The sequence below is a fragment of the Schistocerca piceifrons genome, chromosome 9 (assembly GCF_021461385.2).
Source record: "Schistocerca piceifrons isolate TAMUIC-IGC-003096 chromosome 9, iqSchPice1.1, whole genome shotgun sequence".
Classification (NCBI taxonomy): Eukaryota; Metazoa; Arthropoda; class Insecta; order Orthoptera; family Acrididae; genus Schistocerca; species Schistocerca piceifrons.
Genome location: NC_060146.1, coordinates 32,242,570 through 32,268,918, shown reverse-complemented (window position 1 = coordinate 32,268,918; position 26,349 = coordinate 32,242,570). Strand labels below are relative to the sequence as shown.

Sequence of the window (26,349 nt, the reverse complement as noted above, 5' to 3'; positions counted from 1 at the left end):
ATTATGATTTCTTCCCGTTCCAGTCACATATGAAGTGCACAAAGCCCAGTTCTTGGACAAATTTATTCTGTCGTTGATTATTGGAACACCATTTGTTATGTTGTGAAACATGTCAGTGGTCTCAATAAGTGGCAATGAGAAACTGCATCGAGAGAATACAGACTTCTAACTGCATTTAAAGATAAAATTACAAAATTGAAGATGCTCGTCATAAGTGATGCATTTTACGTGTCACACATTTAAATACTATGTCTCTCACAAGTCCAAATGTTTCCTTATAATGGCTACTGCAAAAGAGTTACCTTAAAGACTACACAGTAACAAAATTTAACATTTCTTATTTGATACATACATTGCCGTATGTTTTACTTACTTCTGCTTCCTGTATTGCTCTCCTTTCTTCTTCCTCCCTCCGTCTTCGGAGATTCTCATTGTCCTGATGAGCTTCATTGAATGCATTCAGGAAGGCATCAAAGATACCAAAGAACTCGTCTGGCTGTACTGATGCAGCATTATCTTCTCCAAATAGCCGGACAGCCCGATCAAACTGTGAACGAACAAGATGAAATTCAAGCAATCATTACGTCTTTCCATGTAGGAAATTATGGGAAATAATTGATGCACTCACATATTTTTGTATATTGGTGGGAGGGAGAGCCATGAAAAACATACCAAAAAAATTGTGTGTGTGTGGGGAGGGGGGGGGGGGGGGGGGGGAGACACGTTTAGTGAAAATGTGTCCCAGTACAACATTAATTTCCCTACAAAAATTTCATATTCATTTCTTTCTAGGACTAATAATTTTGATGATGCAGGGGATGGAAGAAATTGCAAATTATAAAAAATAGTGTTTTAATGCTATAAAATTAATGTTTATTGTTAAATGAAGTCAGATGTAATATGCACATTTAATATTTGTTCTTAACTAAGTGCACTCAGGGCCATATTTAGGCAGGTGCAACACGTGCAGCTTCACAGGGCGGCAAAATGTTGCCACTTAAAAAAAGTTTTTAAGTATTATTTTTATGTTCATTGCATCAGGATTGAGGCATTCAATTATTTATTTGCAATATGGTGACAAATTTTTGTAGCCATCATAAACTCAGATTTTACTACTAGTCCATCTGTATAATGTCTTACATGTACGAGCATATTAAGGCTGTCAAACAGGGAATGCACAACCTGCATGGGCACTTGCCATGGTGCCCATGCTGCATGCTACAGCATCGTCCTGGTCAGACAGGAGGCGGGCACCCGTGCTAGACGACCCTTGTCTGTGGAGTGCAGCTGGCAGGTTGTGATTTTCTATAAAGTTCGTAGTGGACTAGTGTGTGAAAGATGTTGCCAGAAACAGCAAGACTGATTGAGTTGGTGCACACAAATGTATTTTTGCACGATATACGACACTGTGATTATAAAATTGTGATGGAAAAGGAGGCAACGAGATAGAAAACTGATGTGAGTGTATATAAAACAGGTTGCTTTTTTTCCCACTTGTTTATAAATAAGTGATCTAGCATCAGTTGGATATTGGAGTGAACAATATGGTTTAGTTTAAATAACAACGTGCTTGTACAAACTAGTGGTGTCATTGTAGCACAATTTAAGCTACAAGTTTGCCGCTTTGACAACAGCTTCTGCAGTATCGATTCTAAGTCTATAGGTCTTAAAAAGACTGCTCACTCTTGTACAGGCATACTGAAGGTGTCCACCACACAGTGACCCCTGCATATTTGTTTACTGAAAACTGCTTGCGAATACCTTTTCCTCTTATGAATTTGTGGGAAAATGCACGAGTTTTGAAAACTTGTGCTATCACAGTGTCTGTCATAGCTGCCCACATCGATAACCACAGAGTTGTCATTGTGATCAATAACTCTGAGCAGGACAACTGAAAGAAGTTTTTGTAACAAAAATATTGTAAGCTACTGTTTTTTTTAGAAAACTTCATTCTAACATGCCAGTGCAGTTAGGAAATTGCCACAGTTCCATCAATCCCGTCTCAGTTTTCTTCCTGATTTCTTCTGCTGGTTCAGGTAAATACAGTGGTTGTAAAACGTTGTAGACTTTTTGACACGTATTTGACTAAGCTAGAGACGGTTGACCTTCCAATGTGGAATTAAAAAGCGGTGGTGTGGTATGAATCAGCAGTGACCAAATATGTGCAACAAAATGCATCCTATGAAATAAAAGAATTTGCATAAGGCTTGACTGAAAGATGAGACTGTTCGAGCAAAATGGAAGAATCTATGAGAGACTTGCAGCAAATGCCTAAAATGCATAAATGGAGAGAAAGATTCATCCAAGAAGTGACAGAAATTGCCAAGGGCAGGTCATTTGTAGTTTCTACCTGACACAATGTCACCACATCGTATATCATAAAATGTTGTAGAGTCAGAGGAACTATTTCCTGACGATGGGGATCTAGAGGAAGAATCATAGTGATTCCATAATGTCAGTTAGTCTGGCGAAAAAGCCAAAATGAAAATAAATAAATGAAGATGTAGTTGCAGTCACAAATTATCAGTACGCCAGAGACAGTAACAGAGAGAGGTGTGAGCTAGAACATATGACAGCTTTTTTTATTTTATTTTTTTTATGCACACTCATTCAAGACAATCCCAACTCAAACTCATTTAAAAATGCATCTGACATAGTCTTTTTAAGAGACTGACACATTCGGAACGAGCGCTATCCGACAACTGGATCGCTATGACCTGACTGCACAATGTTTGACCACAGCCGGCCTCAATGGGCAACAGAGTGTTCTGAGCGCACACGCAGCCTGCTCTCTGTGTGACACTGCCTTACTGTCCACGTAATCGTGTGGGTAGTGTGTTTTTCAGTTCTGCATCCATTCATGGTTATGTTTCCGTCATATGCAACACACCATTTCAAACAGTTATCAACTTAAGATTAAGGTATATAATTCAATTACTAACTGGTTGCAGTGAAGTTGGTTCTGTTGTACTTGATACAACCAAAGTACAGTGGACTCTCGACTATATGACTCATGACCATCTGGCATTAGGCTATCCGATCTACTTCATTAATATCGTAATAATACTTCTCCGTAATAAAGTGGGGATTAATTTTTTTTATGTGCTCTACTTCACCAGGGCATCGGCTACAATGGTATGTGGTCTTTCAAAATATTTTATGCAGTTTATGTTCTTCTAACACATCTGGAGTCATAATATTAAATAAATTACGGGAACCACTCTTCAAAAAAATGATACTTCTTCATCTGCATAGCAGACACCCAAAGTGCATGTATTGCTAAACTGTTATTTTGTTCAGTCCTTTGTGTTGTAATTAAAAAATCTGAAATAGGTGATAAACAAAAAAAACTTGTAGTGATTACTGAAATCAAAAAATTGTAATAAAATTGGGATTCAGTATGAAAAATAGGTGTATTTAATGGTACTGCTGGGGTCGGAAGAGACAATTTATGAAACTCCAGCCTTTCCAGTTTTGTTGTTGTCCAGCTTGACCTTCCGCCACATTAGGTTGGATAGTCGGCAGTCATGTGTATGTTCAGTTTCCAACTCTCTATATCACTGATGTTTTTTTTCCTGCAATACACAGTAGTGGTATGGATAGATGATCTAGGTTAAGTGGTGCTGCATGTCAAAAGAAAGCTGAAGAAAAAGGACAGAGGGATTGTAAACTTCAACAGAAAACTTAGCGGCTGGACTCATATATTAGTGGTAACAGTGAAAGTGAACCGTGTGGCTCTGAACGTTCAGGTGAAGTTTTGGTTCAAAACAGTAACAATGAACAGTGTAGCTCTGTAAGTGCAGATAAACTTAAAAGTTCTAAATCATAAACAGAGTGCAGAAGTTCAAGGTTTCCGAGTTCCAGAAGGATGTCAAGAGCCTGCATGCTATAAAGCAGAGGAAGTTTCCCATGCCAAGTAATGACCAATTGGGAAAACAATGACCAGACATTGGATTATTTGGTTAAAAATGGTATTAATCATAACAAAAATGCTAATTTTTCTATGTCCTCGTGGCGATACGCCGAAGGATCTCGGCAATGCTGGAGCAAAAGATAGTTGAAAAGGGTTTTCGTGAATGGGGAAATCATTAATCGTGAATATCTGCTATATTCTCCTAGGCACGGATCATTGTTCTGTGCATGTTATGAATTATTTGATGAGCACCTGAGTTTGCAACATCTGGTTTCAGTGACTGGAGCCATGTTGGAATATGAATAGCCGAATGTGAAAGTTCTACCTCTCACAGAGACTACTTGTTAATGTTGGAAAAATGTGAGGAAACTACATGAATAGAAATGACAAACTGTTGCTCACCCAGCACGAATATGAAGTTACATGTTGGAGGAATATACTAAAAAAAAGTTGTTTCGGTAGTTGAGAAGCTAGCTTCTAAAGGTGTAGCATTTCATGGAGACAGAGGTGTTCATTTGCCTGTGAGAAAAATGGAAATTTCATGGTGTGCCTGGAATTAAATGTGAAGCATGATTCTTTTTTGGCTGACCGTATAGCATGATTTGGTAACCCTGGAACAGAATTTACTTCATACTTTTCACCAGCAAGTTATGAAGATTTAACATGTCTAATGGGGATGTCAGTGACCAAAAAAGTATGTACTGATGTTATTTCTTGTAAATTTTTTTCAGTCTTATAGATTCTACATCTGATATATCCCAAAATGATCAGTTAGGTATAATATTTAGATAGGTAAATGACGATGGGCTCTTAACTGAAAGATTCCTGTCCTTTATTTATTTATTTTTAAGAAAAAAAATGCAGGTCATACTAGAGAAGCTTTTTGAAGCAGTTTTGAATGCTTTAGAACTACATGGACTGAACTTTGATAACTGTAAAGGATAGTCATAAGGTAACATAGCCAATATGTCTGGTGCAAACTTGCAAGCAAGATTCAAGGACCGAAATAATCAAATTTTCTTCATTTCACGTTTGGCTCACTCACTGAATCTGGCTGGGTCATGAGCTGCACAATGCTACTCAGCTGCAATACGGTTTTTGTAGTTAATTCAAGGGTTACACAACTTCTTTGTACATTCTACTGGCAGATGAAATGTTTTGGAAACATTTTTTTGATTCTGCGAGTATGACACTGAAGCCACTGTCTACAACACGATGGCGTGCTTGTGAGGACGTTTGAATGTAGATTGGAAAGCTGTGTTTTCTGCATTAAGAAAAATTTCAGAAAGTGAGAGTGGTAGTGTTGGATGTGAAGCTGAAGGTCATCATAGAAAGTAGTACTGAGGTAGCTTTCGTGACAGTGTTTTGTTGCATTCTGCAAGGGTGTAGCAAAGCAATGAAAAAACTGCAAGCTGAAGATGTAGAAATTACTACATGTATAGATGACACTCTTGTAATGTTAACAGCTGAGCTTCATACATCTTTTCAATTCTCAAGGATTCAGCTCGAAAGAAACTTACTGTGATCAGGAATACGGGATCAGTTCCATTTCCTTCATCTATTGAGAATGCAAAAAATAAACAGAAAATTAAATGAAAGAAATTCTTTGATGAACCATCTGACTCAGAATAGGAACACAAATGTCCTGAAGAAGAAACAGGATCAGACTGGGTTGAGATCTGGAGAGAAATGAAAATATCGTATTCTATGTTTATATAAATTCTTCAGGATGAGTTACAGAACAGAGTTAATGTTTACAGAGAATGTAACTTCAGATTTTCATTTCTCTCAAGTATCACCGAACTAGAAGCCATTCAAATTTATGATGTCGCAGAAACTGAGCCATCTGTAATTCTGATGTAGAGAACAACTTCGGTGCAGAATGTATACATTTTATAAGCTTTCTGTTGTCTGGAAGATGATCGTGATGAATTGTCATCTTTCATATCTCTGTGCAGTGTCGCTTTAAAAAACAAAAAAATGGGGATGTCTATCCAAATGTGTACACAGCACTCAGGATTTACAACTGTACTCCAGCAACAAAAATGTTCAACTGAAATGTCCTTTTCTGTTTTAACACTGATTGAGAATTATCTACAGATGACAGAAAGTCAAGAATGACTTGGAGTACTACCCACAGACATGTCACTCAGTCTGGATTTTCAGGATGAAATGAATTTGCAAGTACAAAAGTAAGGAGGAAGTAATTTCTTTAAATTTGCTATATTTTGGAGAAGGTTAATTGCATAGTGTTATATCATGTATTTGGGACTTGACTAAATTTCACATTTAACTGAAATAATTTTGGTATAGGGTATTAAGCTATAATGATTTTCTTCGTATTTATACCATATATTGTGTCAAAGTTTGATGTTTATGTAGTGATTATTTTATTATTTTTTAGTATTTAACTTTCACGTGTTCTTTGTGTTACATATTTAAATAGTTCAGTACACTTTAGAATTGAAGTTAATGATTACACAGCTTTAGTGTTGGTAGTTCGTAAACAAATATCAGTGGTGAAGTTTAGGTAAGGGGAACATAAAATAAATTACTCCATAGGGGCATCACACAATCTAAATACGGCCCTGAGTGCATTATAGCCATAAGTGGTAAATTGTACTCTGGGATGGTAATGGGCTGGGGGATAGAAGCATGACGGAAGGAAAGTCACCACACTGGGGTCAAGCACTTCCCTCCTTAGTGCATCTGCAAGCTGAAGAGCAAATGGGCAAGTCCCCAATCATTCTATCCCACTGTGTCACAAGAAGCAGCTACAGGCTGTTTCACAGTTACGCTTCCACAGCATGCTTTATAAATCAGTACCTCGTCCCCTACCCTCCAAACTCTACAGAAGCTCTCCTGCGAACCTTGCAGAACTAGCACTCCTGAAAGAAGGGATATTGCAGAGACCTGACTGAGCCACAGCCTGGGGGATGTTTCCAGAATGAGATTTTCACTCTTCAGCAGATTGTGTGCTGATGTGAAACTTCCTGGCAGATCAAAACTGTGTGCCGAACTGAGACTCGAACTCGGGAACTTTGCCTTTCGCGGGCAAAGTGCTCTACCATCTCAGCTACCCAAGCATGACTCACGCCCCATCTTCACAGCTCTGTCTCTGCAATATCCTTTCTTTCAGGAGTGCTAATTCTGCAAGTTTCGCAGCAGAGCTTCTGTAAAGTTTGGAAGGTAGGATATGAGGTACTGGCAATTGTAGAGCTGTGAGGACGGGGTGTGAGTCGTGCTCGGGTAGCTCAGATGGTAGAGCATTTGCCCGCGAAGGCAAAGGTCCCGAGTTCAAGTCTCAGTCCAGGACACAGTTTTAATCCGCCAGAAAGTTTCACATCAGCACACACTCCGCTGCAGAATGAAAATCTCATTCTGGAAAGTATGACAACAGTTTGGTTGTGATTATAGACTGGAATTAAAGAAAGAAACTTCAAGTGATAACTTGTTGGGTGAATCTTATTCTTTTTCTTTCGTTTTTATCCTATGTCCACATGAAGTCGGCAAGCTAATTATTGGAATTGGCATTGTTAATGATAGAGGAGGATGGCTGGATGGCCTTCCTATTGCCATCATTGCCATCTCTTTACCCCCCCCCCCCTCCCTCCTTCCTCCCCAATGACGGAATTTGTGTATCACAACTGTCCGCACCTAGTTTTATTGATGTGAAAGAGTGCAAACATTTTTATATGTTTACAGATATTGTAACTGAGGCAGGACGTAAGTACCAGCCCATTATTAACCTAGTCGGTTGTGGGACATCACCTAAAAACCACGTCCAGGCTGGCCTGCACACTGGCCTTTCATCAGTAGTTGACCAGATTGGATTCAATCCAGGGCTGGCACACCTTCTCGAACCCCACACATTTCGTGCTGGGTGGTTATCATTTATCAGCCACTAATAACAGGATAGTGAGGAAAATGACAAACCCGTGTCTTCATATCCTGGAAGAGGTCCTCGAGTTCCGAGAAGCGGCAGGTGGCAGAGGACAGGAACTCCCTCATGATGGGCAGGAAGCGGTCTCCTGGCACCACAGATGCCTGCGATCGGTGAAACTCGATCTCCCGCTCCACCTCCTTCAGGCCTCCCCTCAGCGCCGACATGTCCTTCTCGAGTTCCCCCATACTGTGCAATGGTCACAACTGGTTAACTTCATTTTTCTGATATCTTTGCTTCAGTTTTATTATTTATGCAAAATAAACAGTTCTTATCATCATCATCATCATCAACAACTGAACTCCATAAATTCCTAGTACATTTACTCTTCAGTTTTTTTTGTTGCTGATAATAAAAACCACTTTAAAGTGAACGGTGACTGCACAGTCACAGTACAAGGTCCACAGTATTAGGATTAAACATATCTTCATGCTTCCTACTCATTGTCTACAGCTGTTTCCTCTGACTCCACAGTGTATGGGAATGAAGATTTATAACAAAATGTAAGGTAAAAATATAAATAAGTTCGAGTGTGTAGTTTGCTGAAGAGAAATATGTCGGAATGCTAGCCTGAAAGTGCAATTACTCATCAGAGTAATTCTTGATTTGGATGCAGCAAAAGGATCTGAAATATGTAAAGCTACAAAAAGTTTATTTGAATTGTTAATACTCGTGTAATGTATGATATTAAATAATGTATTATAGTTAGATTGTATGACACCAAAATACCCTAAAACTATAATTTAGAATAATATAACACTAACTGGTCTCCTATACAATAAAGCACTGATTTAATTTTGTATATTGTGGGACAGTAAACATCTCATTCTGAAAAATAATTTCGCGTGTAGTTTGCCTCATAGTCTAACATTCAGAGTGAAGTTATGTTCTCTGGTATAAAAGAATCCAACATGCTGCCCTCTATTACAAACCAAGAAACTAAGAAAACCTCTACAAATTCACAAGAAAATATAACACATACCTGATTAACCACTTCTGCAAATTAATTAATATCTAGATTATAAGACTGATATTTTCTATTAGTTGTACAGCAAGTAGCAGCATTCGTTGCAAAGCCGTAAGAGGAGTAATTGAGCTATGTAAATAGGCCTCTACTGTCACATACGTTGGTTATTATTTTCTTAGCAAAATGCCAATACATTCAAGTAAATGTTGAGCTACCAATAGAAGATAAACAGTAACTATCTAATGGAAGTAGTGGCTTTTTCAATGCAGAGATTCTCCTTTTAATATACTAAGTTAAATTTAACCGGCATAGGCACATGTAATATTAAGCAGTACAGTGATAAGTTTATTGTTAACACAGGGTGCAGATTAAATTTCTAAGAGTTGCTTCTATTTGTTCACTTATATTTTTGACTCACTCCACCTCTCTAAGGGTCCTCCTCCTCCCCCTCAATGGAATGAATCAACAACAAAATATGACTGATTTTTCAGAACAGGAGGTCAGTAATTGTCCATCTCCTAATGGTGCTGCTTATTTTGCAAGCTCGCTCAAAGTTTTTCTTGTCTGATATTAAGTAACTTTAGGGTCAGTGGTTAGATTTTTTCTAGTATCTGAAAGAAATGCCTGTTATTACACATTGCTACCTCACACTGCACTTAACTCCATTGAACAAATGGTGCGATTTCAGACTGAAGTCTTTTTCATTGGATGTTTTGAAATTATTCTTGACATTCTTTAGATTGATGACAAAAGATGTTATCCTTTTGATACTTCAGTCAGTTGCTATCAATGTGTAAACCCCCCCCCTGCGGGCCCGAGGTATTCCTGCCTACCGTACGAGGCGACTAAAAGGAATTTCACACCTTTCGGCCTTCATGTGATGGTCCCCTGTAAGGTTTCAACTCCATTCTTCAAAATTTTCCCGAAGAGTGAGCCAATTGGGGAAGGGTGCCTTACAAGGTGCACTGTATCCATCGTGCATTGAGATCTTTACCCCACTTTCTTGATGTCGCATTGCAGTCCTGCCCATTCTCCATCTCTTGGGCAAGGACACCTTCCTGGATGCGTTTTTCACCATGCACCATGCAGTGTTGATTTTTGCATTGACGATGACCATAGGCGTCTTTGCACCTGATGTCCAGCACGGTAGTCAGTCTGTTGTGGTGGGGCCGCCATGTACCCTGTTGGTTGTAGCCCCCTGACCACACAGGAATCACTCTGCTGATGGCTCCACCATTAACTCCTCACGTATGCCAAGGGGTAGATGCCCATCCCCCTGGGGCATCGGGACTCCCGGCAATAGCCATCCTGCCAGGTGGCCTTTGCTATGGCTGGGTGGCACCCGTGGGGAGGGCCCCTGGTCGGAGTGGGTGGCATCAGGGTGGATGACATGCGATGAAGCACAGTCCATCATCTCTTGCTGGTGGTAAAACACCAACAGTCTCTAAGTGATCATGAGCTCAATTCAACACACAGAAGTGCGACCTCAAATCGTTCCCCTCCCTGGCCACAACATGGGAGGAACATCAGGCTAAGAATGACAGCAGATCTTATTCGCCCCAGTACATTGTATGTTCGAGAGCTGATGGGGAACCTATCATGGCAATAAAGCCTCAGTGTTTTGTTGCGCATTTAGAAGACAATTTTGGGGGGGGGGGGGGGGTTGGAGCGCTTGTCCAAAATGAGATCTGGGTTAGTCTTGATCAAAACAGCATCCTCTGCCCAGTCATGGGAGTTAATCGTTTTTGACAAGCTGGGGGATGTTTCTGTAACCATCATGCCCCATAAGAGCTTAAATACTGTCCAGGGTGTCATATCTTACAGAGACCTTCTTTTGCAGTCCGACGATGAGCTGCGCACCAATTTAGAGCAGGGAGTTGCACATTTTGTCCAGTGTGTCCACCGGGGTCCGAAGGATAATCAGGTTGGCACTGGTGTCTTCATCTTGGCCTTTGAGGGTGATACATTGCCCGAGAAGGTCAAGGTGATGGTCTACCGGTGTGATGTAGAGCCCTATATCCCTCCCCCGATGCGGCGCTTTAAGTGCTGGAAGTTCGGCCATATGTCTTCTCATTGTACTTCCAGCACCACATGCTGAGATTGCAGATGCCCATCACATCCCAATACTCCATGTGCCCCACCTCCCATCCATGTCAACTGCAGAGAGCACTATTCGCCTTGCTCACCAGACTGCAGGATTTACCAGAAAGAAAGGAAAATAATGGAGTACAAGACCCTGGACAGACTGATCTACATTGAGGCTAAGACAAAATTTGAACACCTGCATCCTGTGCATATGAGATTGTCTTACGCCACCAAAAAGCAGCTGGTCGCAGGGTTCACGCTCATCCTCAGTCCCAGGGACTGAGCCAGTGAAGTCCTCCCTGCCAGGGAAACGCAAGGAGCAGCGAGAGAAATCCAAAAAGAAAATCTCTAAGACCAGGGAAATTGCAGTGGCACCCACACCACCGCTACCTACAATCTCTGCGACTGAAGATGAGGTGGATTTTTGGCGTCCGCTGAGGACCTAGATCTCACCAGACCCTCAGACACAAGGGATATAGACTGCTCAGGCAATAAATCAGTGGCAGCAGGTGACTCTGAGGTGTAAACTGCCTCATTGAATGTTCCATGCATTCCTAGCCTCACAATGTCATCCTCCAGTGGTATTGCGGCGGTTTTTTCCACCGCCTGGCTGAGCTACAGCATCTGTTAAGCTTTACACCTGCCATCTGTATTGCCCTCCAGGAAACCTGGTTCCCAGCAATGCGGATCCCTGCCCTCTATGGCTGTAAGGGATAATACAGGAACTGTAGCGACTATAATCGAGTGTCAGGTGGAGTTTGCGTTTATGTCCTAAACTCAGTTTGTAGTGAATATATGCCTCTTCAAACTCCTCTTGAAGCTGTGTTTGTCAGAATAAGGATGACGCAGGAAATAACTGTCTGCAATGTAAATCTTTCTCCAGGTGGTGCAGTACCCCTGAATGTATTAGCTGCACTGGTTGATCAACTCCCTGAACCATTCCTACTTCTGGGAGATTTTAATGCCCATAACCCCTTGTGGGGTGGTACCATGCTTACTGGCCGAGGCAGAGATGTTGAAACTTTAGTCGCAATTCGACTTATGCCTCTTAAATACTGGGGTCGCCACACATTTCAGTGTGGCCCATGGTAGTTACTCGGCCACTGAGTTATCAATTTGCAGCCCAGAACTTCTCCCAACTATCCACTGGAGAGCACATGACGACGTGCATGGTAGTGACCACTTCCCCATCTTCCTCTCACTGCCCCAGCGTCAGGTACATGGACGTCTGCCCAGATAAGCTTTGAACAAGGCAGACTGGGGAGCTTTCACCTCTGCTGTCACCACTGAATCTCCCCCACACGGTAACATCGATGTGATGGTTGAGCAAGTGACTAGCACAGTTGTTTCTGATGGAGAAAATGCTACCCCTCTCTCTTTAGGGTGCCTAAGGCATAAGGCAGTCCCATGGTGGTCGCCAGAAGTCGCTGAAGCAATTAAGGAGCGTTGGTGAGCTCTACAGCAGCATAAGCGGCACCCTTCCCTGGAGCACCTCATAGCCTTTAAACGGCTCTGTGCCTGTATTCGCTACCTTATCAAACAACGGAAGGAGGAGTATTGGGAGAGATACGACTCGACCATTGGGTGCCACACGTCACTTTCACAAATCTGGGCAAACGTCTTTTCGGGTACCAGGCCCCAACAGCTATCCCCGGTGTTGCCAAAAATGGCGAGTTATGTACCGACACAAACATGATTGCCGAGCACTTTGCTGAGCACTTTGCTCGAGCCTCTGTGTCAGAGAATTACCCCCAAGCCTTTAACACACTCAAACGGCTGCTGGAAGGGAACGTCCTCTCATTCACTACACACTGCAGTGAATCCTATAATGCCCCATTTACAGAATGGGAGCTCCTCAGTGCCCTTTCACATTGCCCCGACACAGCTCCAGGGCCTGATCGCATCCACAGCCAGATGTGACTACAGATCTGACTACAAGCGACATCTTCTTGTCATCTTCATCCAGCTGTGGTGCAATGGAGCCTTTCCACCACAATGGCGGGAGAGCACCATCATTCCGATGCACAAACCCGGTAAAAACCTGCTCGATGTGAATAGCTATTGGCCCATCAGCCTCACCAATGTTCTTTGCAAGCTGCTGGAATGTATAGTGTGTCAGCGGTTGGGTTGGGTCCTGGAGTCATGTGGCCTGCTGGCTCCATATCAGGGCAGCTTCTATCAGGGTCGCTCTACCACTAATAATTTGGTGTCCATTGAGTCTGCCATCCGAACAGACTTTTCCAGACGGCAACACCTGATTGCCGTCTTTTTTTATTTACATAAAGCATACGACATGACTTGGCGACATCATATCCTCGCCACATTGTATGAGTGGGGTCTCTGGGGACAACTCTCGATTTTTTATCCAAAACGTCCTGTCGCTCTGTACTTTACATGTCCAAGTTGGTGACTCCAATAATTCCATCCATATCCAGGAGAATGGAGTACCGCAGAGCTCTGTATTGAGTGTGTGTGTGTATTTTTAGAGGCCATTAACGGTCTAGCAGCAGCAGTCGGGCCCTCCGTCTCACCTTCTCTGTATGCAGACGACTTACGCATTTCGTACTGCTGCTCCAGTACTGTTGTTGCTGAGCGGCACCTCCATGGAGCCATCCACAAGGCACAGTCATGGGCTCTAGCCCACGGCTTCCAGTTTTCAGCTGCAAAGTCGTGCGTCGTGCAGTTCTGTCGACATTATACCGTTCATCCGGAACCCGCAATTTACCATGACGATCCACTCACTGCAGTGCAGACATATCAATTACTAGGACTAGTTTTCGATGCTCGATTGATTTGGCTCCCTCATCTTCATCATCTTAAGCAGAAGTGCTGGCAGCACCTCAATTCCCTCTTTTGCTTGAGCAACACCAATTTGGGGTGCAGATCGTTCTATGCTGCTGCAGCGCTACAGAGCCCTTGTCCAATCCCGAATAGACTATGGGAGTGTGGTTTATTGTTTGGCAGCCCCTGCAGCATTGCATTTACTCGCTCCTGTGCACCACTGTGGGGTTCGATTGGCATCAGGAGCTTTTAGGATGAGTGGTGACCAGCGTACTGGTCATCTCCACTGCAGATGAGACGTGCACAACTGCTCGCCAGTTACGCAGCACACGTTCATAGTTCCCCTGAGCATCCATTACCGTCTACTTTCCCCACCTGCGGCAATCCATCTCCATATTGGGGCTAACAATTGCAGTTTGCGTGCGGCCCGTTCTCTCCGAACTGTAGTCCTTCCCTTTACCGACTCTACTTGCGGTCCGTTCACGTACGCCTCCTCGGCCGCAGCTTCATCTGGACCTTTCTCATGGCCCTAAGGACTCTGTTAACCCCGCTCTCTGCTGTTCCTTCCTCTCAATTCGTGACGTGTTGTGAGGCTCTGAAGCGGTTTACACCAACGGCTCAATGGCTGATGGTCTTGTTGGCTTCACATATGTTCATGGAGGACATATTGAGCAGCACTCCTTGCCAGTTGGCTGCAGTGTTTTCACTGCAGAGCTGGCGGCCATATCTTGTGCTCTTGAATACATCCGCCCATGCCCTGGCGAGTCATTTCTCCTGTGTACTGACTCAATGGGCAGCCCACAAGCTGTCGGCCAGTGCTACCCTTGTCACCCAATGTAGTGTCCATTCAGGAGTCCATCTATGCCTTGGAAGAGTCCTGCCGTTCCGTGGCGCTTGTGTGGACCCCAGAACACGTCGGAATCCCCGGCAACAAACTTTCCGAGAGGCTGGCCAAACAGGCGACGCGGAAATCGGTTCTGGAGATAGGCATCTCCAAAGCTGACCTGTATTCTGTCTTACACCACAGGGTTTTCCAGCTTTGGGGGACAGAATGGCATAACAGCACACACAACAAACTGTCATTAAGGAGACTATGAATGTGTGGAAGTCTTGCACGCAGGCCTCTCGCAGGGAATCAGTTGTCCTTCGCTGGCTCTGCATTGGCCAAACGTGGCTAACGCATGGTTACCTACTCCATCGCGAGGACCCACCTCATTGTCGCTGTGGCTCCCAAATGACAGTTGTCCACCTCTTGCTGGACTGCCCATTTTTAGCAGCTCTGTGGCGGCAGACTTTTAACTTTGGCTTCCACATCCACAGAACCCCTTGCCTTCTTGTGAGGATAACTGCTATATTTGTCACATTGGCAACGAGCAAGCAGGGTTTTCATCAAACAGTACAGCTGAAAATTCATTTTTGAGTTTCTACAGAGTAAAATTTAAATGATTACATTCATTATGCATTATGAAGAGAAAGTACCTCACAGCAACTAGAGAATGAAATATTAAGACCATTATCAATAGAAACACAAACCATAAAACTTTTTTTACTTATATAGTCAGCTGAAACTGAAGGCCCGACCGAGGTGGCACCGCCTTCACGTTTGAGCCTGAAATCAGAGATCGGAGGGAGTAATGGCACAAACTCCAATTGTCTACATTGAAGTGCTGTCACGTGCTACACTTCTCTTTGCAAAACTCCTCACACACTCCCTTTCTGAAAACATTTATTCGCAGTGTAATGTGTACGAACAAATGTTTCTCCCGAATAAAATGTGACTTTGACTTTTAACTGTGGCTTCTCCTTTCTTTCCGTTTTGTGTTATATGTTTCGTCCGTTTTATTCTCACACTTGTGGCCTTGTTTTATTAGGAACAAGGGACCGATGACCTCATAGTTTTGTCCCTTCTCCTGCCTTTAAACCAACCAACCAACCACCACCACCACCAACAACAACAACAACAACAACTACTACTACTGTTGGTCTGTTGCAATGGCAAAGTTGATTTTTAAACACTTGTACACCATACACTGTCCACCACTGTCCACACCAGGGCAAAGATCCATGCCTACTCATTATCATCGATTTCTTCTAAATTTATGGTATATGGAGGGCTCGGTCAGAAATGAAACTGATAGAAGCGGGAGCTCCCTATGGCCAAGAGTTTAGAAAAACTAGCATTTCTGGTGTATGTTGGAAAAGGTATGAGCCATTTGTGTTAATGTAAATTCCAGGCAGCAATTGGTGCAGCAGTAAGAGTGCAGAATGGTAATCCTAGTGTTCAGGGTCACGTTCCTATGCAGAAACATATTATTATTATTATTATTATTATTGTCAATTTTTACGTAACTCACACTGCAGATAAACCGAAATAATGCTCAATATATTTCATTTATTAATAATTCCATAAAAGGCAGGGAAAAAAAGGCAAAGGAAAATTTGGGTTTGCAAATAAATTTCCAGGAAGGGATTTATGGCATTCACGAGAATTTTCTATATAAAATGAGGTACTTTTATTATTTTACAGTTGACAATTTACACTGCTGGGGTGATATTCACCTTAAAAACAGAGAAAGTAGTAATTTTATCGGTGTCTTGCACATGTTACAAACACTGCATGTCTACAATTACATGGTTGTTTTAAAGTTACTATAGATAAACAAACCTGATGCAGATTCGTAAATGTTCTCTCTTATCACTCAGTTTGGTATCAAACAACATGTAACACATAATTTCACCAAATTAAAAAAGAAAGGAAAAGGTAAGTATAGGAACTCAATTCCATGACCCTTAGATTACTGATCTGTATCCTTTCCACTGCGCCACCTGATGTCTGACAATTATAATACAAACAACGTAAATGGCTCGTGCCTCTCCCAACAAGAGCCAAAAATGCTAGTTTTCCTAAACAACTTGCCATCTGGAGCTTCCACTTCTGTTACTTTCATTTCTGGCCAAGTCCTGCATGTACCATAAATTTGGTGACGATGAGTAGACAATGTCCCCTTGGAAGATCAGTGCACAGGATCCGTGATACAGCACGGTCTTTGTCAGTCTCTCCCAGAAGTGGGGACCGAGCGAGGTCGCGCAGTGGTTAGACACTGGACTCGCATTCGCGAGGACGACGATTCAATCCCGCGTCCGGCCATGCTGATTTAGGTTTTCCGTGATTTCCCTAAATCGCTCCAGGCAAATGCCGGGATGGTTCCTTTCAAAACGGGCACGGCCGACTTCCTTCCCCGTCCTTCCCTAATCCGATGAGACCGATGACCTCGCTGTCTGGTCTCCTTCCCCAAACCAACCAACCAACCAGAAGTGGGGTCTAGGAACGTACTCGCGTCCCTGTGGAAGCACTAGGAATCGATCTTCACCCTTTCCCTAGTGTAGAAAGCCTGGAGCACCAGTCCCCAGTAATGGACCTCACTCCTTGACATTGAACAGATGGGGGAAAAGAGAAGTGTGTATCAGCACCTTGAGAGCACTTGTGAGAGTAAAGAACCATCAAATGGTGAAACAAGGTGCATTTTTACACATTAATCTAGATTTGTGTGAGTTCTTTCATAACCTCAGTTTTATTTGGCAAACTGGGCTGGGAATGCAAATTAGCAGAGCCACAAAATATATTTCCATTTTTCAAAGGCGATATTCTCCACTAAAGCAGTATGCCGTCCTCGAGAGCAGTCGTACCGATCCACGTCACAGTATTCGCATGTGGTAATGATTCAAGTTTTTACATTGTAACAGTTGATATACTTGGCTTTGACAGGTAGTGGAATTTGTAATACTCTCATTGTGGCCCCTTTCTTTTTTATTAGCAATTAATATCAATCTGCCTTTCCTATTCAAAAACCCTTTATTAATTCATGATTAACTTACACAGTACTTTAAAGATTCTTTCAGATATTCTCTATTGATACAGCACTTTTGTACCAATCATTAAGAAATATCCTTGTACACTGTAGAAGTGTCATTTCTACGATAATTAAATATAGTCTACAATTACAGGGCTATGCATAAGTTCCTCTGGTGTTTCAGAAAATGACAGCACAAAAATGTGTCATATACAGAAAATACACACACATCTCAATGGATAAAGGCTATCAACATGTTTCTAACCCACCTATAGATCCTCAATGTGGGCACCACTTGTGACATGACAAATATCATACAACAGTCAAACTCTTGCCATACATGTCGTGCTCAATTTCGGCGAATCTGTTAATTATCCTTGCAGCTCTTCCAAAGCAAGTGGCCCTGGAGGCAGGAACACATGATCTTTCACTTAGCTCCATAAGAAAATATCACACGGAGGGAAGTCAGGTGAAAATGGGGGACAGGGAAGAAGAGAAGAGTTACGATGCGACACACGTCCGATCCTGTAGTTGAGGCAGTATAGCATTGAGGTAATCGCGTACATCCAACAAAAAGTGTGGTGGTGCACCATCTTGTTGTGAAGTGGAGTCTCCACTCTCTTCCTGTAACTGTGGCATACACCACCACTGCAACACACCCATGTAACCAGAACCAATCACAGTTTCCTCTGTAAAGAAAATGGTCCAAACACTTTTGAAGGACACATTACAAATGACATTAACTTTAGGTGAAACGAGAATGTGTTTCACAATCTCATGTGAATGTACTGTGCCCCAAACATCTACGTTACAATTCACCTCTCCAGACACTTGAAATATGGCTTTGTCACTGAAAATCAACTTCTGTGAAAAAGCTGTCTTTCTCCAGTACCCACTGCAAGTAATTGCAAAAGTCATAATGAAGCTCATTATCTGGAGTAGTCAGGTCGTGTGACAACTGCAGACATTTGCCCAGAATGCACCAGACAGCTGACTGCGGTATCTGCAGTTTTCACAGTTACCTTATATTCCTGGTGAAAGATTGCCGCATATGCTTCACCTTTGCTGCTTATGATCCCAGCTGGCCTGTGTACTTCACACAATTAAACAGCCAACCTCATGTGTTGCACCACTCATAGGTAGTTTCATTTGTTGGAGCGTTTACCTGATATTTTGTATGAAATGGTCACTGAACTGCTACAACTAAATCACATCTAGAGAATTTAAGACACAAAATGCATGCATTGTTCTATTATATGCCATGTACTGATATGCTTGCCCCTAGTTGTGTGCTCTGCAACTCCACAATAACATGAGAGATGTTCTGCCCACTGACATGTGCCATTTTTCTATACATCGTGCAGTTTTCACACAGTCGTATTCTGAATAACCCTGTATAATCCTCCTCACTAACTCTGCACGTGGCCATATATTGTTGCCGAAACCCACTTGCCACAGTTTTGTCTCTTAACAACATGTATACCCAGTGTCAGATGTCACTGTGCTTCTGTGAATTGGAGTATTTCATGAGAAATTAATCTTTGCCTTTTCATTGAAAAGTGTAATATTTCCACTAAAAGTGGCTGCTTTATTTCTGGGGTGCAGATATTACACTCAAAGTGGAACATAAATTGTGTGTGGACACCATCACAGTTAATCATCTGTTCTTGTTATTCCTGGGAAAAGGCTGGTCTCCTGCTAACATTTTTCAGTCATAGTTGTTTGGAAGAACCAATGTGTCACAATCGCTTCTTCTACGGTATTTTTGTCGTCTTCATTTATCATACCAATATATTGATTATTTCTGTGCAAATGTCAAGTGATTGAGAGCCCTTAATGGATTAATTATAGTTTGGGCATCTTAAAAAGCCCAAGAACTATTTGAGTGTTTGTGAATTAACTCATTGTCCACTTTTCATTAGCCATTTGTATCATTTCAGTGAGATTCGAATGTGCAGACACCGATCATCACTCTCTTGCATTGTGAGGCTCATTTTTTAGCATACTGCAAGTTATACCACAAACAGATGTTGAAGGAACAGGGTAGTGACCTCTCATTTCGACGATTTCCTATGACGAGTCACTTCCTGTTCAGATGGGTTTATCTTGTAAACTTTGTGTCATCAGCAAAATGATATCTCTGATGTCAATTGTAGCGTGTAACTCACATCTCCAAAAGTTGGTGGTTGTTCAGCAATTTTCTTCACGTTTAAACTAAGGACTAAGATATATGTCGTGTAAAACGTTACCTCACTTTTGCAGCTTCCCTTACATGAGGGAGGTCTTCATCCAGTTTCAGAATGTCTTTGAACTGAAACAGAATTGGAAGGAAAAATTACTGTCACTCACAAGAAATATAGAGCCTTACATGAGCATCACAGTCAGTTTACTAGATATTTCTACAAATGAACGATTCACATGTTTTACATAAATATGTAAATGAAAGAACACTGGCAACTGCAGTTTAGTTCTCTTACTAAATCATATGACTTGGCCTTTCTTCAAGCACATGTTTGCTGATAATCTTATAACATCCTTCTCCTTAAAGAATTATTCACTTCCTGTAAACAGTGAACCTAGTTCAACTCAGTCTCTTTCATTGTTTTCTAGTGGTTTCCCACATCCTTCCATAAGTTCGTATCCAGTTCCTGTCATTGTTAAGTTTTTTTCTCCCCAATCTTCTTTCATTTTTTGTCCCTTACCCAAGCTCCACGCATAATCATTTCTACTCATCTGTGTACGAACTTAGCATTTCCTTCATCTCTAGAACAGAGTTGCGAAGTAGGCAAACTATGCTCTAACCTGATCTTATGCCTTCTGTCATGATCCTGTCGGTAACTTACACGATTTTCACCGAGCCACACTTCTGTTGCCTCTGAATGCCGAACAGTTTCCTCACATAATCTTTTAAATGGCTACATAGTTGTCTCCCGAGTTCCACATCCACAGAACTCCTTGCCTTCTTGTGAGGATAACTGCTATATGTGTCACATTGGCAACGAGCAAGCAGGATTTTCATCAAACAGTACAGCTGAAAATTCATTTTTGAGTTTCTACAGAGTAAAATTTAAATGATTTCATTCATTATGCATTATGAAGAGAAAGTACCTCACAGCAACTAGAGAATGAAATATTAAGACCATTATCAATAGAAACACAAACTATAAAACTTTTTTTACTTATATAGTCAACTGAAACTGAAGGCCCGACCGAGGTGGCACCGCCTTCACGTTTGAGCCCGAGATCAGAGATCGGAGGGAGTAATGGCACAAACTCTAATAGTCTACATTGAAGTGCTGTCACGTGCTACACTTCTCTTTGCAAAACTCCTCACACACTCCCTTTCTGAAAACATTTATTCGCAGTGTAATGTGTACGAACAAATGTTTCTCCCGAATAAAATGTGGCTGCAGTATTTGAAACAACACTGCCCGCCAAAAAAGTAAAGCACCCAGAAGAAATGGTCGGATGTCACTAACTTTGTACACGCACACACCCTCAGTGGATATGTAAATGATTAAAGAGTTGCCATTCTCCTTGACAGGTAGAATGGTCACAAGAGTGCACTAGTGACGTTATCTAGAATGATAGGCTATATACGGGATGGGAACAGTGTCAGATGTTGAGTATCATTGTGAAGGAGACAGAGAAGCTGCATACTTGTGAGAGATAGTAATCAGCACCTTATTGTGAGTCTCCATGTGGTCAGCTGGTCTAATTGTGCAATATACAGATTTGTGTTGTTTCAGTGACAGTGGCCCATCGGACAGCACGGGAACACGAAGGCGGGCATACTCGTCATCGAGATTCTGTTGACCACGTCTGGCCATCTCGAGGGAGTACCGGCCACCAAGCATGTCGTGAGCTCTTCATGTCTCTGTCTGCCATCTGACAACGAGTAATGGACTCCCTGCAAAATTTCGTATCAGCCACCACCATTGGTCAGAGACTAACAGCAGCCAGACTAGAGAATTACTGCCCCGTGCGTAGGCTGCCATTAATACAGCAACACAACTGGCTGCGTTTGCAGTTTTGCCGTGCCTGGGAATCGCAGACTGCTGATGAATGGCATCATTGTGTTCGGTGACGAATTCCATCCTTCCAGGGTTTCCGAGTGTCACAGTTGTGCTACTCCTGGCATCACAACGTGGGGTACAATTTTGAGTAACGACTGGTGACGAATGAGGGAACTCTGACTCCACGACGGTCACAAGCATTCCGCATCCTCGTGCACGCGTTACCTCTTGTGCGACAGTGCCGTGGTGCCATTTTTCGACAGAACGCTGCTCATCCGTATACAGCACGTGTCTGTCGGCTGTATGTGTGATGTTGCGGTACTTCCGTGACCGATGAGATCCTCAGCTCTGTCCCCAATAGAATGTGTGGCGTCAGCTCGGGTGTTGACTCCGTCCCGACGCCAGTTGCGGGTAAGCTCAGCTCAGGAGACGGTACGTCAGCTCTGTGACACCCTCGGTGAGCAAATTGGTGCACACGTCCCAGCCAGAGGGCAGGAATGTCATACTGATAAGAGGGCTCATACAGCTGACATCTTTGTAAATTTGATTCACTTCTGCAATTACTGAAATAACATTACGTACCCTCATAACTTGAGAAGTTTTATTTCGTTTCCTGCTGTCCTGGGAGCTTCACTTTTTTTGTCAGGCAGTATGTCATCTCATTCACATCTGAAGACTTGTTTATTCTGCCACCTTTCAAAATCAAATCCCATCAACAGAAGAGTTTTTCTCAGTTTTATTGCTACCCTCAAACTCTTGCACTGGTGTTCTTTCTTTAAAATGTTAGTAATATCACATATATTGCTGCCTAATAGCACATTTATCTGTATCATCAGTGAGATATGTACTGCATGTGTTTCTTTTCGTTTTGAGTCGATAACTAAATTCTACTCCTATCGGCATCATCTCCCTCTTGCTATAATTTACATATCGTCGGCTTTCTCGACTTTAACATCATCTTTTGTGTCAGCACTACTTACTTTACTCTCCTTCTCATTGTCAGAAAAGTTACTTATGTTACCAGCAAGCTGTTACAGCTGACCACAAAAGTTATTTTCTGTGATCAATTTCTGCACTTGCACTGTGGGGTAGCAACGTGCTCTACTCTGACCTAGAACGTGGCTATAGCTACTTGTGCGACTGTGTCAGTTCTAGTTGTGCTGAATCTGCAGTTTTCTTTGGTGAGTATTACATTTGAGTTGAAAGTCTGATGACCGGAGAGAGAAATATTTTGGAACATTTACAGTGTGGTGATACACATTACTCAAGAGGAGTGAGCCCTATTCCGACATCTTCTTACTGATGAACAACACTCGCATCCAAAACTTATTGATGTGATGAGGAAAGAGAAACATAAAAAAAACATACTGAGTATAAACGTATAGACATTGTGCATTGGTTTTCTTTTTATTTTTTAGTGTAACAAGCTCTACTGAGAGATAGGCGTAGGACGGTAATCACAGTAACTTTGCAAGAGGAGATATCAGCTCAAATGCGGCAAAGAATATTTTGTGGATTGCTATCCTGTGCGGAGGGGTGGGGGGTGGGGGGATGCACTGATCGAAAGAATGGATATGTATGAGATGAAAAATGAACTTGTGACACATTACTGTCACTCTGTATATTGAACAATGAAGGTGGTCATTTAATGCAGTCCACATATTTGACGATGAAGAGGGTATTTGATTGGTTAACACAAAAGTAGTGGGGCAAATTATTTATGAAAAAGTAATGTAGCAGAGATAGCAGCTTTGAATTGTAAAGTAATTACAGCAAAGTTGGAGCAGAAATCCTGAGATTACACCTTTCAGACAAAGATAAATTCTGGCAGGTGAATCCAGGGACAATGGTCATCTGTGCAGGAGCTGTGCTTGCTTTGTGTGTGTGTGTGTGTGTGTGTGTGTGTGTGTGTTTTCTTTTCTGAATAAGGCCAAAAGCTAAATGTGGCTGTCTGAAACTCAACATGTCATCTTTATAGTTAATAGCAGTCTATCCTTTTCCTAATATTATTGATATTCCATAGTTGATTTAGATAGCATTAAAAAGGCCATGTCCATTTAACACACAAAATCAGCCAATGGCTGTCTAAAGACCTCCACTGTTCTCCACAAATGAAGCAGTGTGTGGCTTTTACAAATATAGTCTTAAATTAAAACTGCAGAAGGTAGACCTACGTACCTTTATCTCTCGGGCACAAAATTTATGGTACAGTATAGTCTAGAAGTTAATTTCAAAATAATGAGACGATATTTTGACGATATACGTCCAACAGTAATATTTATTTGGCGAGATACACCCGGTTTCTGTTTCTTTTGTCCCATCTGGTAGGATTACTGGTGTAAGTTAGGAACAGGAGAGTTGCCGAAGTGGCATCCAATTGAAAGACTTCCACCACGCCACCGAGCCAAACAGTATTATTATTATTATTATTATTATTGTTACACATCTCTTTTATGAGAAATCCTTGCAGAACTCACTTCCAACTGTTGTCACTAGAATGTAATTGCAGGCTATAATAGTAATGACACATCATGTTTCAAACCAGACAGTCTTCATGCTGTTGTCATTGTTGCCTTGAAGCGTGACACTGCAAGAATGTCAGCTAGGTAATAATTTGTATTGAAATAAATAAAAACAATGAAATCCTGAATATTCAATACCAATCTGCAAAGCATGCGTGCTCATATATTGGTTTGTTTTACACTTTTTTATAAAATTAAAAAGCTGCCTTTGATTTTGGGCAAATGACAAATTTGGAACTCTCATACGCTTGACAGTTTATCACGTGCACATGGCACACACATTCATGCAATTATAAACAGTCCTGGAGCCCGAGAACCCAGGAACAATGAAGATACACAAGTGCGATGTAAGCAGTTGCTATTAAGCTACAATTGTTACCCTACACTCCAGTGCACTACCCCAACTTTGCTTGTTGTTGTTGTGATCTTCAGTCCTGAGACTGGTTTGATGCAGCTCTCCATGCTACTCTATCCTGTGCAAGCTTCTTCATCTCCCAGTACCTACTGCAGCCTCCATCCTTCTGAATCTGCTTAGTGTATTCATCTCTTGGTCTCTCTCTACGATTTTTACCCTCCACGCCGCCCTTCAATACTAAGTTTGTGATCCCTCGCTGTCTCAGAACATGTCCTACCAACCGATCCCTTCTTCTAGTCAAGTTGTGCCACAAGCTTCTCTTCTCTTCAATTCCATTCAATACCTCCTCATTAGTTAGGTGATCTACCCATCTAATCTTCAGTATTCTTCTGTAGCACCACATTTCGAAAGCTTCTATTCTCTTCTTGTCCAAACTATTTATCGTCCATGTTTCACTTCCATACATGGCTACACTCCATACAAATAATTTCAGAAACGACTTCCTGACATTTAAATCTATACTCGATGTTAACAAATTTTTCTTCTTCAGAAACGCTTTCCTTGCCATTGCCAGTCTACATTTTATATCCTCTCTACTTCGACCATCATCAGTTATTTTGCTCCCCAAATAGCAAAACTCATTTACTACTTTTAAGTGTCTCATTTCCTAATCTAATTCCCTCAGCGTCACCCGACTTAATTTGACTACATTCCATTATCCTCGTTTTGCTTTTGTTGATGTTCATCTTATACCCTCCTTTCAAGACACTCCATTCCGTTCAACTGCTCTTCCAAGTCCTTTGCTGTCTCTGACAGAATTACAATGTCATCGGCGAACCTCAAAGTTTTTATTTCTTTTCCACGGATTTAATACCTACTCCAAACTTTTCTTTTGTTTCCTTTATTGCTTTCTCAATATACAGATTGAACAACATCGGGGATAGGCTACAACCCTGTCTCACTCCCTTCCCAACCACTGCTTCCCTTTCATAACCCTCGACTCTTATAACTGCCATCTGATTTCTGTACAAATTGTAAATAGCCTTTCGTTCCCTGTATTTTACTCCTGCCACCTTCAGAATTTGAAAAAGAGTATTCCAGTCAACATTGTAAAAAGCTTTCTCTAAGTCTACAAATGCTAGAAAAGTAGGTTTGCCTTTTCTTAATCTTTCTTCTAAGATAAGTCGTAGGGTCTGTGTTGCCTCATGTGTTCCCACATTTCTACAAAATCCAAACTGGTCTTCCCCGAGGTCAGCTTCTACCAGTTTTTCCATTTGTCTGTAAAGAATTCGCATTAGTATTTTGCAGCTGTGACTTATTAAACTGATAGTTCGGTAATTTTCACATTTGTCAACACCTGCTTTCTTTAGGATTGGAATTATTATATTCTTCTTTAAGTCTGACGATATTTCGCCTGTCTCGTAAAGGCCAGCAGTAGTTCTAATGGATGTGGTCCACTCGCGGGGCCTTGTTTCGACTCAGATCTTTCAGTGCTCTGTCAAACTCTTCATGCAGTATCGTATCTCCCATTTCATCTTCATCTACATCCACTTCCATTTCCATAATATTGTCCTCAAGTACATCGCCCTTGTATAGTCCCTCTATACACTCCTTCCACCTTTCTGCTTTCTCTTCTTTGCTTAGAACTGGGTTTCCATCTGAGCTCTTTATATTCATACAAGTGGTTCTCTTTTCTCCAAAGGTCTCTTTATTTTCCTGTAGGCAGTATCTATCTTACCCCTAGTGAGATAAGTCTTTACATCCTTACATTTGTCCTCTAGCCATCCCTGCTTAGCCATTTTGCACTTCCTGATTTTTGAGATCCTTTTTGCCTGCTTCATTTACTGCATTTTTATATTTTCTCCTTTCATCAATTAAATTCAATATTTCTTCTGTCACCCAAGGGTTTCTACTAG

General features: G+C 41.8%; 1 protein-coding gene across 1 annotated transcript in view; it reads right to left on the bottom strand.

The window, feature by feature from the left end:
* LOC124716892 (disheveled-associated activator of morphogenesis 1) overlaps positions 1-26,349 on the bottom strand; it is a 415,554-nt gene that overhangs the window by 42,590 nt on the left and 346,615 nt on the right. Inside the window, exons 18-20 of the mRNA XM_047243447.1 lie at positions 19,790-19,851; positions 7,850-8,045; positions 374-547 (exon numbers count right to left, since the gene is read on the bottom strand). Of these exons, the coding sequence (XP_047099403.1) occupies positions 374-547; positions 7,850-8,045; positions 19,790-19,851 (432 nt within the window). The remainder of the gene's footprint in view (positions 1-373; positions 548-7,849; positions 8,046-19,789; positions 19,852-26,349) is intronic.